This window comes from Equus przewalskii, chromosome 19, assembly GCF_037783145.1.
Source record: "Equus przewalskii isolate Varuska chromosome 19, EquPr2, whole genome shotgun sequence".
In the NCBI taxonomy this organism is placed as follows: Eukaryota; Metazoa; Chordata; class Mammalia; order Perissodactyla; family Equidae; genus Equus; species Equus przewalskii.
The window spans coordinates 31,968,170-31,982,325 of NC_091849.1; the positions used below are offsets into that span (position 1 = coordinate 31,968,170).

Consider the following 14,156-nt stretch of genomic DNA (forward strand, 5'->3'; position numbering starts at 1 on the left):
CCAACACCCCCTCCCTGGCTCCACCACACAGTCAAGAGATGGTTTTGTGGCAAAATATTTTATTGCTGCCACCCCCCTGGTGAACCACTGGGGGTTATGAGGGTTGGAGATGGGTGTATCACAGCATCTTCTGAAATAGGGCAATGGCTTCGTCCACCTTCCTGAGCTCTGCTTCTGTCTGTTGCAGCTGGGGGTAGAAGAAGGGAGTGTTGGGTGCTGAGGACCCAGGCCCAAGAGAGGAGACCCCCCCCAAATGCCCACAATGGCAGAGGGGTCAGAATTGGAAAGATGGGTGAGGACTATGGCCAGGGAGAGTAATTCGGGAACTATGTGTGCTTGGCTGGCCTGTTGCCCCCTAATTCTCACTAGCCTTCCCACCAGCACCCCCCCTTCTCGTCCACCATCACTGGCCTCTTGGGTCTTGCCTTTTCCCACAGAGTGGTCAGTTTTCAAGGACAAAGGGGCCTCAGAGCCCATGCGCCCCAGCCCCACCTGGGTGGTGGAGCACAGCATTGGGAATGCAGGCTCTAGGGAGGCACTTAGCCTTCACTTGTCAATGGCAATAGTGACGCTGCCTGCCCTGAGAGGGCTACTGGGAGAAGCAAGTGAGACAACCCCACGCAGCCACCAAGGCTCTGTAACCCTTAGCCTCCACTCCTGTTTCCCTCTGTGTCTGTGTGGTTTACGCCACTGCTCCTTCCTGGACAGATCCCCAGGTGAGCCCAGTGGGCTTCTAACTATATACGGTCCTGAGCCCAGCCCCACGAGAGTGGGATGCCGTGTTCCAGGCACTGGGTGGGTATGAGAGGTCTGGCTGGGAGGCAGGATACCTAGTTCTTGGTCTGCCTCCATCTTCAACTTGCTGCATAACCCTGGGCAGTGCCTCTGCCTCCCAGCTGTTCCTCATGTGCAAGAGGAGGAATCATAGGTTCCACTTGCTCAAGGGGCCTGGGCAGAGTGCAGCTGCAGGAGTGGGGTTTGATGATGGAGGGAGGGGATGGTGTGGGAGATGGGGAAGGAAATGCCCAACCACACCACACACCTTGGCTTCATCTGCCTCCTGGACTTTGAGGGGCACCTTGACAGCGTAGCCCGAGGCGGCGCGGCGCTCCCGCAGACGCTGGGCCTGCCGCTGCGCCTCACCTCGCTTGGCCTGCAGCTTGCCCAGCTCCCGGGCTGGGTCCACCAGCCCCTGAAGCTGCAGGTGAACGGAGCAGCGGTCAGAGGCCACGGCCACAGCACAGCCATGGGGTGCAGGAGCCCCCAGAGCCAGGACAGCCACCACACCCGCGCTGGCCAGCGCCTGCACATAGCCTGACACCGCTGACGCGAGGGCGCCTGTGGCCTCATCAGTCACTTCCAGGAAACCTGCCAGAAAAGGGAGGAAGGTGAAGCCCGGCCCCAAGGAGACAGGAGACAAGGCAGCCATGCTGGATACTGGTCCCCGAGTGGGCTCAGGGACAGTGGGACAGGGTAAACATGGGGGCCTGAGGCTCACAGTCAGGCCAGATCCGGGTGAGGTTGTAGTCAGCACGCAGGGAGCGCACAGCTCGAGTGATGCTCAGGGCCAGCTCCATGGCAGCTTCCGCCTCAGGGTCTTTCCAGGAGCACTGTGGGGCAGAGGAGGTGGTGAAGAAGGCTGGGGGACAGGCCTGAGCCCCCCTCCAGGCCACACCCCATACCTCTGAGGGCTCTGGGTAGGGGGTAATGCAGAGGCTAGGGGGAGCTTGTGGCGTCCGCCGGGGCAGCCTCTGGAACAGCTCCTCGGTCACGAAGGGCATGAAGGGTGAGAGCAGCCTCAGACCAACGTCTAGACAGGTGTAGAGGGTCTGACGGGCGCAGTCAGCTGCCACCTGATCCACTCCATTCAGCACAGGCTTCAGGCACTCCTAGGGGACAGGGAGGCATAGGGCTCAGGGCTGGAAAGGGTCTAGCCTGCAGCCCTCGCTGCACATGTGAGGACTGGGAGGGGGACAGGTTGGCTCAGGTCTCATGGCCAACCACTGGCAAAGCAAGGCCCAGGGCTCTGCTGTCCCCTGCCCCACTTGGCTCCTCCTTACCAGGTAGACATCACAGAGCTCATACAGCCAGAAGCTGTACTGGGCGGTGGTGATAGCTGGGAAGTCGTAGGCCTGGAAACCTTGGTTGCTGAGCCTCACGGCCTCAGTCAGCCGGCTGCGGATCCAGCGGTCCACCAGGCTCTCGTGGCCTCCAGGCTTGGGAGAAAGGGGCATATCAGCCAGGGGGCTACCATATGCCCAAGGGGAGGGGGCCAGAACCCCACAGGGGAAGGAACCATGGGCAAATTGGCGTTCCAGGAGCAACCACCATGTGCCCAGTATCTGGGGGAGATGGGACAGGCTCCCCGCCACCTTGAGAGAGGACCCAACGCCCTGGGCTTTCCCTGTAACCCTCTGTCCCTGAATCCATCTGTCCACCCAGCTACAGGGAGGCTCCTTGGGGGCCAGGGCTGGGCTTCTTAACTCTGTGGCTACAGTCCTGACACAGCATGGGCCGTGCTTGAAGCTGGAGTGGCAGGGCTGCAGCCTGTGTGGCTGCTGGCCACTTCGCTGCCTACCAGGCCCTCACCTCAGAGGTGGGTGAAGGCACAAAACCCTTCCCAAGGCCACGGAGGGCAAACTTGGTGGCGTTCCAGAGCTTGTTGCAGAAGTGGCGGTATCCTAATATCCGGTTCACATCCAGGTTGATGTCACGACCTGGGTTGGGGTGGAGTGTGAGTCCTGGCTATTCTCCCTCCCTCCCACGCCCAGGGCGGACAAGGAGAGGGGTGGGCCTCAGAGGAGGAGGAAGGATGTGGCTGAGAGAGGTTTTGGGGGCCATACCCTGGGATGTGTAGGCGCACAGCCCAAACCGGAGCGCATCAGTGCCACACTCGGGAATGCCCGCTGGGAAGTCGGCCTTCTGTGGGGAGGAGTCAGGGGGCGTCCGGAGCCAGCCTCACCCACCTCTGCCCACCCTCCTGCCCCAGGCTCACCCTCTGTACCTGCCCTTCTTTAGCCTTCTCCACCTCGCTGGGATCCAGGTTGCTGTTCAGTAACTGGTCGTGAAGGCCCTGAGGGGGAGGGGGAGTGTGGTCAGGGGCTGTGGCCACAGCCCCACAGCCCCACAGCCCTTCCCCACCTGGCCCAGCGCCCAGCCCCACCTGCAGGGAGACTCCATGGATAACGTCCAGAGGGTCGATGACATTGCCTAGAGACTTGCTCATCTTCCGGCCGTGGGCATCTCGCACGATGGCGTGGAGGTACACCTGTGAGGCAGGGGAAGGGAAGACCCATGAGGATGCGTCTCTGCACCTAGACCCCAATGCCCCCTGCCAGGCCCTGCATCTGGTCTGCCCCACTCTGAACCTCAGGCCCCTTAGTGTCCCTGCCAGCCCATTCAGTGCCTTTATGAGACTCACAGGCACTCCCTCCTCTGGGAATGCAGGACACAGAATCAGTGAGCAGAGCCTAGGCTGGCTTTGTGCCCCCACAAGCCCCATGGTCCAACCTGCCCACAGCTGTCCTTAGGCCCTGCCTTGTGCCCCACCCATGCTGAGCCTCAGCTGTGGCACAGGAGGACAGGTGCAGTGGGGACTGTGGGCGGGGGTCTCAGCAGGCTTCACACCTCTCTGAAGGGCAGCCTGCCAGTGAGCTTCAGGCCGAGCATCACCATCCTGGCCACCCAGAAGAAGAGGATGTCATGGCCGGTCTCCAGCAGCGTCCCCGGGTAGAACACACTCAGATCTTCTGACTAGGGGCAGAGCAGAGCATGATGGGGAGCCACGCACCCACCTCCAAGACCCCACCCGACCTGGGCTGGCCTTAGGGACATACCTGGTTGGGCCAGCCCAGGATGGAGAAGGGGAAGAGGCCCGAAGAGAACCAGGTGTCCAATACGTCCTCATCTAAGGGAGGCCAAAGGTCAGAGGTCAGAGCCAGGAGGTGAGGATCAGAGCCCTACCTTTGCCCTCCCACCCCAAGCCCCGCCTTGCCTTGCTGGAGACTGATCTTGTCGGGGGACACTCCAAACTCCTTGGCTGCCTTCTCGAGGGCCTCGGCCTCGCTGCGCCCACTCACCCAGTACCGCCCATCAGGGTCCTGCCACAGGTGGAGTGAGTACCCAAGGGGATGCCTCTGCCTTGCCCTGACCCCTCCCCCAACCAAGCTCCCCCAGATGTGCCTGTATCCAGCTCTGGCCCAGCTCTCACCTCCCCTGGGGGTACAGCTGGGTCATTGACAGTGATGAAGTAGGCTGGGATGCGATGGCCCCACCACAGCTGCCGTGAGATGCACCAGTCCCTGCAAATGGCGAGGGGAAAGGGAGGGAATCAGCAAGGGGAGGGAGGTGCCCTGGCCTGTGCCAGGCTCAGCCCCTTGCCCAGTCACCCTCCCCACATCGAGGCGCTTGTCGCACCGGATGTTGTCCATCCAGGCGTGCCACGTCCGTTGATGGGCCTCAGGCAGGATGCGGAGGTCGCCCCGAGTCACAGCAGCACTGGCAGCCTGGGCCATCTCCCCACAGCGCACGTACCACTGCGGCCGCAGCAGAGGCTCCACCACGTCCTTGGACCGGCTGCAGGTACATGTGAGTGAGGAGGCTGGGTGGGGAGCACCCTGAGGAGCCCTCCCCTCCCTGCTTCCTTGACCACGTCCCCTCACTTGCAAAGTGGCACCACCATGGGGTTGTCCTTGATGTCACGGAACAGCCCCTGCTCCTTCAGCGCCGCCAGCACTGCCTTCCTGGCCTCAAACCTGGGCAGGCCCTGGGTGAGAGACAGGCCTCATTATGGCCATGCCTAGGAACCCCGTTGTCTCTAGGCCCGGCCCCCACGCTGCAGGCAGTCTCACCAGGAAAGGTGGGGGCACGTTGACAAGGGCCCCTCGGGAGTCCATGATGCTGATGGCTTCCAGCCCATGCCGCTGCCCAACCTCATAGTCATTCTGGTCATGTGCAGGGGTGATCTTCACCGCACCTGGGGTGCACATGGGGGTGCTAGGGTCACGAGGGACTCAGTGGATTCCCTTCCCACATGCATCCCCTTTTGCTGAAGGATGTGGCTCCCACACCACCCCTGTCCCCTACTTCCCCAATACATCCCAAGAACCAGCCCAAGCCCTGCCTGTTCAGGTGAAGCATATTTTCTTTGAGAGGGAAGATGGACGGCTGGGTGTGCCTCATGGGCTCCTTCCTCTCCCCAAGGCCAGTCCCTTGCTCACCTGTGCCAAACTCCATGTCCACAAAATCATCGAAGACAATGGGGAGGCTCCGGGACAGGAATGGGTGGATCACACTCTTCCCCTTCAGGTGCTGGGGACAGAGGGAGATGTTAAAAATGCGTGACAGGCTGGGCCCAACTCCCCCCAACCCCAGACCCTGACTGTCCCAACACCCAAATTCCATCTTCAGGGCCAGAAAAGAGCCCAAAGATGAGTTTCTAATCCGATTCTCTCCCCTCAGCCAGAGGGACTCAGTCCCCATCCCACCCTCACAAATAGTATGGGAGCTCCTTTTCAGCCAGTATTCGTCCCCCAAATGTGGGCAGCACCCTCACCATACCTGGTATCTGGGATCTTTGGGATGGACAGCTACAGCCACATCTCCCAGCATTGTCTCAATCCGAGTTGTCGCCACCACCACCTCTTCGTCGCTATCTGGGGTGACAGGAGGCCTTGTGGTCATGGGGCTGGCCCCTTCCCACCCCTAACCCACCCAGCCCAGAGTCCTGTTGCCCTGGCTCCTACCTGAGCCTTGGACCTTGTAGGCAAAGGAGACAAGGACCCCAAACTCCACCTTCTCCTTGTAGCCAGGCACGGAGAGCAGGGTGCGACCTGTCAGCTCCTTCTTATCCACCTGTGAGATGGGTATTAAGAGAGGCGGCCCAGGGGATGGGGCTGCGGTAGAGATGGAGGGAGCCTGGGCAGGGGGCATACCTCAATGTCGGAGATGGCGGAGTTGAGGGTGCAGGACCAGTTGACAAGGCGGGTACTGCGGTAGATGACTCCTTCCTCGTGGAGCCGGACAAAGGCCTCTGTCACGGCTGCTGACAGTTTCTAGGGGGAGCAGGGGGAAATCAGAGATGGGCCTAGGGGCCCAGGCAGACTCACTAAGGCAGGAGGGTACAGTGAGACCCGGCCTGTCCAAAGTCCCACCACCCAGCACACTGACCCCTTTGAGGGCTGGAGGGGGGAAGTACTTTTCTTGAGGAGGAGAGGGGACAATGGGAACACAACGGCAGGCAACAAGCCTGGTGAGGCTGGAGATGGTGGGGAAGCTATTTCGGTGTGGACAGGTGCTGGTGCAGAGAATCCTAGGAGCTCAGGCTCCCAGGGAGGGTGAGGCCCCATCATGTGCTGCCTGGAAGAATCTGAGCTCCTGGAGTGGCACTGTGATGTGGGGCGAGAAGTGGCATTTACAGCCAAGACCTTAGTGGTGTCCTCTGAGTGGGCTCGCCTCTTGGGAAGAGCCACGGCACGTGTACTCTCTTCTGCGGGAGAGCCACTTGGGGAGCCTCCCACTCCTGCCCAGCCCTGAGACCCTCCTGCTCACAGGGTCCATGGTGAAACAGGCTCGATTCCAGTCCAAGGAGCTGCCGAGCTTCTTCAGCTGGTGGTAAATCCGGTCACCTTTCCTGGAAGTGGACAGACAGGCCAAGATCAGCATGCAGGCCTGGGCTAGGGGGAGACATTGGGTGGCTCATGGGGCAGCGTAGGGATCACTCATCCCTCTGAAATTGACCTGGGCCCCAGAGCCAACCAAATCTCTGTAAGGGGGTCTGACCCTGCAGCCAGGATCGCAGGTGACAGAGGTCTTATCTGGACAGGGGACAGGGAGCCAGGGCTACGATGCCCACAGGGCGGCTGCACACTCACTCCTCTTTCCACTTCCAGACCTCCCGGAGAAAGGCCTCTCGGCCCAGTTGGTGCCGGCTCAACCCCTGCTCGCGCCAGAGTTTCTTCTCCACCACCACCTGAGTGGCAATGCCCGCGTGGTCACAGCCGGGGTTCCACAGGGTGGTCTCTCCCCGCATTCGGTGCCTGTAGGAGGAGCATGGAGGACCAGAGGTGAGCAGGCAGGTAGAGCCTGGCACCAAAGGAAGAAGGGGCTTCTAGACAGGGAGTCAATGGACTCAGGAAAAAAAGGGGCAGTGGGGAGGGACCCTCCCGATTCTAAAATTATAGTCAGGGAGAGGAAATAAGCAAGGACAGTCTAGGCAATTTGGCAAGAGAAGAACAAAGAGGAGCCTCTTGCCCAATTAGATGGAACACAGGAGAAAGTTAGGACTGTTAAAACAGGAAGTTACTGTATGGGAACAAAGTTACAGACTGGGGAAACAAACCAGCCACTGGAAACAGATCCAAGCAGATTTAGTTGCTGTGAAAGATGGCATTTCCTTATCAGTAGGGGAAGGACAAACTATTCAACAAATTTGTTTGGGACAACTAGCTAATTAGTAGGGAAAAATCCCTCTACTTCCCCATATTCAGAGAAATAAACTTTAGTCAGATTAAAGAACTCAAAATAAGAAAACAAAACAATGAGAAAAGCATCAGAAAATGACATAGTTTCCAAAAAAAAGAAAAAACAACACAGGTGAACATGTTTGTAACTTTGAGGTAGGAGAAGCCTTCCTTATCAAGACAGAACAGATAAAATCACAAAGAACGTTGGTAAACTGACTAGATCAAAACAAAACCCCAGAACAACAAATCCTCTGAAGTTAATAACAAGTGATAGACTGTTTTGGAGAAAATGATTGCAAGCTAGAAATGTTTTAGGGAATTAATGAGGAGATGAATTAGAGAAAGTGAGAGTAACATCGTGGGTCTCCACCCCCCACTCTCTGGTAGAAGTACATGCAGTTTACTCTTAAGCTCTATTTGATGTGGTACAGAAAGCATTAAACGCTAGTGAACCTTGTGGTGACCTTTTAGAATCACTAGGCACATTAAAGGCGGGGAGAGGAAATTACTATAGAAACACAATAACACTGCATTCATACGCTATTTTCAATGACTCATCAAAGTGTATTACATTCATTACTTTATAAGTCTGTTTATCCCCACTGTGTTCAGATCTCCTTGGGGACAAGGACTGTAGCAACTCCGTTCTCTTGCAGATAATAGATACTCAGAAATGTTGCTTATATGAACATATTTTATGAATTCCAAGATATTGTTAGATATTATTATTAAAGACGTAAAGCATGAGAAATGAAGATAAAAATAGTGTTTCCCTAAAAAGTATCTCTTGGGGCTCAGATTAACTTGGCAAAAAATAAATCAATAAAATATCATGGATGTTCGTAGAAAAATACCCTATTCTCTCCTCTAGGAATAAAAAGGGAAAAATATAGATATACAACTCTCTTTAATTTCATTTTTATAATGTTTTGTTGGTGGAGATATTCAAGGCTGTTTGTCACGTGGTATTTTTGCTTCTACAATGTTGATATAAACCTATTCCATTTAAGAAGTGGGAGTTTCTAACATTTTATTTAAACCATGTCCATCAGAAAAAATATTGCTACTTTAAGAGCTTTGTAAGAAGTGTTATGTAAATAACTTGGCCATTATATGGTGTAGATATTTAATACAACTCTGTTTTTCTAGCTCTCAATTCCCTTGCAAAATGCTAAATCTGACATTGTATCTCCGGTGCCCAGAGTAGAGCTGGCACATAGTGATGTCCAATAAATACTTTTTGACTAAATTAATTTAATAAGTAGGTCACCAGAAAAACTTCTCAAAATTTAAAGATAATAAATAGACCGTGGTCTCCAAAGATAAAAAGTTGTTTTAAAATACTTTTTAAAAGGCATTTATCACCTGGAATAGTAGACTTTGTAGCTGTTAACTAATTAAAATATTAACAGGGTTGACGGGAAGCATGTGCTAGAACAGGAGAAAACATTTACAATATATACACCAAACGAAAAAATCAATACCTGGAATATGGAAAGAATCTCCCAGTAAACCAATGAAGGAAAAAAACAACAAAGAATCAATAGAACAATGGGCTAAAGATAAGTGCAGTTTATATAAGAGGAAACCTGACTGACCAAGAAACAGGGAGAGGCACAGGCTCACTGCTAAGCCGACTGGCAAAGGAAGAGCGATGATGTCCAGGGTCGGCAAGGGCATGAGAAAATGAGTACCCTCACGGGCAAGTCTTGGAGGTGTAAATCAGTAAGGCTGTTTCGGAGGGCCACTTGGCAGCTTCTATTCGTACTTAATATAGCCATACCCCTGCGATGGAGCAGTTTCACTTCCTGGTAGCTGCACCAGAGAACTCTTCACATGTGCTTGAGAAAGCATGTACAAGACTGCGCATTCCAGCAAGGTTTTCAACAGAGAAAAATTAGGAACAACCATTAATAAAAAAGTCACTCTATTATGGTCCAGTCACGCTACGGAATACTGCGGAGCAACGACAGAGCATGAAGTCAGTCTATGAATAAAGATAAGGGAAGGTCTCTAAGATAAACTAAGTGTAAGAAGAAAGTTGTAGACTAACGTTTGGTTTGAGCCCTTTATGTTAAAGAATAGAAAAGAAAAGGCTGCCCAGGGGTTGGCCCCGTGGCCGAGTGGTTAAGTTCATGCGCTCCGCTGCAGGCGGCCCAGTATTTCGTTGGTTTGAATCCTGGGCGCGGACATGGCACTGCTCATCAAGCCACGCTGAGGCAGCGTCCCACATGCCACAACTAGAAGGACCCACAACGAAGAATATACAACTATGTACTGGGGAGCTTTGGGGAGAAAAAGGAAAAAAATAAAATCTTTAAAAAGAAAAAAAAAAAAGGAAAAGCCCGCCGAAAAGGAAAACTATAAGTTTCTATGGGTGCATGTACATGTAAGTAAATAGGAAAGATCTACATCGAAGTGGTAACAACGGCTAATTCTTGAGAGGGAGTAAGTCTGGAGGGTGTGGTCAGGAAATCTGAAGCTTTAAATTTTTACAAGAATATATTGACATACTTCTTGTTAAATTCAAAATAATGTTATTTTTAGTAGCAAGAGAAGAGAGTCTGCAAGTGGGGATGTTGGTTATTTGCCTAGGGCAGGATGCTAAGTGATCAGAGGGAAATGATGGAGAGAAGTATACCACCACCAGGGGGCAGAGCTGAGGGCCATTAGGGAAGGAGAGGATGGAGGGCCCCAGTCAGCAAAGAAAGGAACACGAGTGGAGAGCCAGAGAGGGCAGACATAACCAGTGGAGGGGAGGACAGGAGCTCACCATCGGGTCAGGGAGTCCTGGATGGCATTGGTGAGCGCGTGGCCCAGGTGCAGGGAGCCTGTCACGTTGGGGGGTGGGATGCACATCATGAAGATGCCCCGGGGATTTGGTGCTGACACACTGGAACGCTGGTGGGGAGAAAGGATGGGCTCAAGCTAAGGCTTCATGTCACCTCTCCCAGGCCCCTCCAGGGCAATGTATCCTTCAGCCCTGTCCTTCCCCGCCCCATCCCCTCCAGGCTTGGGCAGCAGTGCCCACTCACCCCGTACTCCGGCTTGAAGAAGCCCTGCTGCTCCCACCAAGGGTACCAGGCAGCCTCCACATACTGAGGGCTGTAGGAGTCAGGCATGGTGCCACTGACATCTGGGGGAGAGGAAGGGAAGGGTCGGTGCTGAGGCTAGGAGCAGCTGGGAAGGGGATGATGGGCCAGCAGAGAAGGACCTGGGCCTCCGCAAATCCTCACCAAGCAAAGTAGTGGGAGCAAGACAGAGCAAGAAGGGGTAAAAACAGAAGCAGCAGCAGCTGAGGAGGATGAAGAGTGGGGGGTCCCTTCCCCATCCTAGTACCTTTCTTTTCCCCAGGTGGGGTTGGGAGGTCATAGGTAATAACCCCAGGATCTCGTTTCTCCCTCTTCTCTGGTTTTGGTTTCTTCTGCTTGGGAGGGAAAGGATACAGGCCCGAATATCAGCCACCCCACCATGGCACCAAGCTTCTGCCCAGCTCCACCCCTAGCCTCTCACCTCCCCTGGGGGCGGCTGCTGCTGTTGGATCTTCTGCTTCTGTTGGAATTTCTCTAGCTTCTCCCGTTTCTTTGCCTCTTTCTTGAGTTGAGCAGCTGTTTTTGTGGGTGCAGGGACCTCAGGGCCTAGAGAGAGGCACAGAAATGGAGACGTGGCCCGCTGGGCTTAGCCCTCTGTGAACGGTGCTACTATGTCCCAGATGGGCTATTTCAGCTGCCCAAGGGCTCTGCCATGCCGACCTCCCACCTCACCCTCCCACAGGCCCCTGTGCCAGTGATTCTGCCATTCCTAAGAGAAAAAAGAAAGTGAGCTGCATGGAAGGCCCCAGAGGGAACTCCTCCCCTCCTACCTACCACCCTTCCTCACCTGGCTGTTGGGAAGGAGGCCTAGCCCCTGAGTACAGAACCACCTCTCCCAGCACAGCCCGGAATTCTGGCTGCTGGACACATGTGGTAAACCAGCGAGTCACATTACCCCAGACCCGGCGGGCAGAGGGGTCCAGGACCTGGGATGGGGAAAAGAAATAACTATCCTTATTCACCCCACGGTGAGGTCTGAGAGAGCTGCCCCATTCTTCCCCAGGCCCCAGCCACTCACATATCGGAAAGGCAGCAGCAAGGCTGTGACAGCCGCCAGGTCAGCCAGAGTGGGGGCCTCCCCAGCCAGGTAGGTGTGCAGCCGAAGCCACTCTTCCAAGGGGCTCAGGGCCCTGCCCAGAGCCCCCAGTGCAGCCTAGCAGGAAGGGGAAGGGGTATGAGACAAGGTTTGGTCGACCTCAATCCCCTCCCCCACCAATCCATTTGGCCTCCTTCCACTCCACAAATCAGTACCTCCGAAAGAGTCTAGTTTCTTCTTCACTGAAATGGTCCTAATAAAAATACTTCCTATTCCTTCATTAAATTTCTACTGAACTCTTTATTATATGTCAGATGCAATATATTAAACACAAGAAGTTAGAGTAAAGATTACATGAGGCAACACTTAATTGCTTCAACAAATATTTATTAAGCACCTACTACATGCCAGGCTCTTCTCTAAGGAATGAGGAGATAACTTGAACAGATGGAGCCCCTGACCTGGTGGAGTTTACTGTCTAATGGGAGAGACAATAAATGAGCAGATATAGAACGCATGACTATTTTTCTCCTCAAGTGCTGAGAAGAAAAATTAACCAGGGGGACTGGGAATTCTACACGGGGGGGCCTCTATTTTAGATAGGGTAATCAGGACATGAGGGAGCAAGCCAGGGTCTATGTCACACATTCATTCATTCACTCAAGAAATACTAAGTATCCACGTGTGCTCCATACTCTACAAGGAGGCAGTGTTATAAAGTCCCTAAGGCACAGCCCCACTCTGGAAGGACTCAGTTACAGTCTGCTGTGGTTATCTCTCCTTTCTCTTACTTCCCAGAATCCTCATTTCATCTCTTTCATCTCTTCCCAGCAACTGTCATCTCTCCCCACCCTACCTGCCTCTCTCATCTCTTCTTCAGCCAGTCTTTCCCACAATTCACAGTAATCGCTATCCTCACAGTTTCAGACTCATCAAACTTCTACTCAGAGACTTTAAAGCTCCTGGCACTAGGCTGTTCTCTGCACATATCTTTTAACGTCCTCAACATGAAAACTTTCGTTCTCATAGACATAGGAAGACTAAGGCTCAGAGGCAGAAACCCGCCCAAGGTTACCATACCAGGAGGCTATCTGGGATTTGATGGATCTTTTCCACATCTGACAGGCTATCTTCCTGTGTCATTATCCATTCCAATCCCTGCTTCCTTCTTCTAAATTTCCCCCTCCTCTTCTTCTCCCTACTCACCTGGGGGTCCTGGGCGGAGCTTCGGAGTCCCAAGGCTGGCAGCGTTGCCCCACATGCAGCTGGTATTAGCTCCGTGTCGGAGTAACTGACCCACTGTTGGACAAGGACGGCTGCCCGGCTACCCCCAGGGCCCCCCAGGCCTGCTGGCCACAGCAGCTGGGCCACAGCTGTGGCCCCCCACACCCAGAGCCCACCGGGCCCCTGCTCTAGGGCGGGCAGGCGGGGTGGGGGAAAGGGAGTCCTGCTGGTCGGGGGCGGCTGGAGACAGATGCGGGGGTGGGCTCCTCCCCATCCCGGACCCTCCCCAGCCTCCCCGTAGCGCGCAGCTATGAGGGCTCGGAGGCTGGGGAAGGCATCCGGGTGAGGGGAGACGTAGAGGATGGACATAGTTATGCAGGGGCTCAGACGAGGTGGAAAAAAACCTAGGGACAAAGAGAGACAGGGGAAGACTGAGGGACCCAGAGGGGTCCTATTTGAGTAGAGAGGGGACACTCATGGGGGCTCCTCTACCGCAGGCGCCCGAGGCCCCCAGGACTGGGGTTCTGATCGGGCCTCAAGAGCCGAGGGCCCGGCTCTTGTAGTGACAGTGACCGTGAAGACTCCCCATGATCGCAGGTCCTCGGGAATGTGGGAGGCTAGGAGGGGCTCCTCGGCGTCCGGCGGGACGCAGGTACGTACTGGAGGGAGGTGGTCAGACTGAGCCGGGCGCCGGCCAAAGCTGGACCGGCCTAGCGGCCGGGGCCGAGGAGTCGGGCGGGCCGGGACGGTGGGCGGTGGTTCTCCGGGCAACCCTAGCTCCCTGCGACAGCCGCCCGGCCGTCGGCGCCCACGTGTTCCCCCTTTGTGACAGCGAGCGCTTCCGGGCCCGCGGGTCCTGGCGCGGGCGGCCGAGCCCCGCCTGCGTGTGCGCGCTCGGCCCGCTCCTGCCCGACACCGTCCCTGGCGGCGCCGCCCGCCCGCCGCGGCCGCACGCACCGGGAAGGAAGTGGGGCGCGGGCACGGGAAGGAGGGCGCCCGGGACCGCGCTCCCGTCAGGCTCCGCCGCGGGCAGCCCACGCGGGGCCTCGGGCCGGCCGGGCGGGAGGGCGGCGCCCAGTGGGCAGCTCAGGAATCGGCCCCGGAGAATGCTGCCGGACGCGGGCCGAGAGGCTCCATTTCGCCAAGGCTCTGGGCTTGCCGCTCCTCCCTGCGCCTCGTTTCCTCCCGGTTGAGAGGAGGGAGGCGGGCGGGATGGCTTCCAAGGGCCCTTAATGCTGAAAACTCTCATCTGCAGTGGGAACTCCTGTTTGCTGAACGAGTGAATGAACAGTTAATTCCCAGTCATGACTCTCCACAATAAAAATTGTCACTTGTGTCTAT

At 55.5% G+C, this 14,156-nt stretch overlaps 1 protein-coding gene across 2 annotated transcripts; it reads right to left on the reverse strand.

The window, feature by feature from the left end:
- Positions 1-42: 42 nt before the first annotated feature.
- VARS1 (valyl-tRNA synthetase 1) lies at positions 43-13,863 on the reverse strand. Of its 2 annotated transcripts, none has more exons than XM_070585385.1 (30): positions 13,476-13,863; positions 12,798-13,219; positions 11,574-11,708; positions 11,343-11,481; positions 10,977-11,101; positions 10,803-10,887; positions 10,499-10,599; positions 10,237-10,364; positions 6,873-7,037; positions 6,550-6,631; positions 5,934-6,053; positions 5,745-5,853; positions 5,560-5,654; positions 5,220-5,310; positions 4,851-4,975; positions 4,662-4,765; positions 4,417-4,575; positions 4,211-4,301; positions 3,995-4,100; positions 3,837-3,907; positions 3,628-3,753; positions 3,164-3,268; positions 3,005-3,073; positions 2,844-2,922; positions 2,590-2,717; positions 2,061-2,216; positions 1,683-1,889; positions 1,499-1,610; positions 1,043-1,368; positions 43-187 (listed from the first exon to the last, which is right to left on the reverse strand). In XM_070585385.1, exons 2-30 carry the CDS (start codon positions 13,182-13,184, stop codon positions 119-121), a joined length of 3,795 nt encoding a protein of 1,264 aa, XP_070441486.1. In that variant the 5' UTR covers positions 13,185-13,219; positions 13,476-13,863; the 3' UTR covers positions 43-118. The 2 variants fall into 2 exon arrangements, with proteins under 2 accessions (XP_070441486.1, XP_070441485.1); XM_070585384.1 differs by having other exon boundaries at positions 10,803-10,890.
- Positions 13,864-14,156: the final 293 nt, after the last annotated feature.

Excerpts from the sequence above, each read along its gene's own strand:
- VARS1 (XM_070585384.1), bottom strand. The coding sequence starts at position 13,184 with ATGTCCATCCTCTACGTCTCCCCTCACCCGGATGCCTTCCCCAGCCTC. Across the intron at positions 10,365-10,498 it reads TCTTCAAGCCGGAGTACGGG|CGTTCCAGTGTGTCAGCACC; the intron begins GTGAGTGGGCAC and ends TCTCCCCACCAG. Across the intron at positions 2,923-3,004 it reads AGAAGGCTAAAGAAGGGCAG|AAGGCCGACTTCCCAGCGGG; the intron begins GTACAGAGGGTG and ends TCCTCCCCACAG.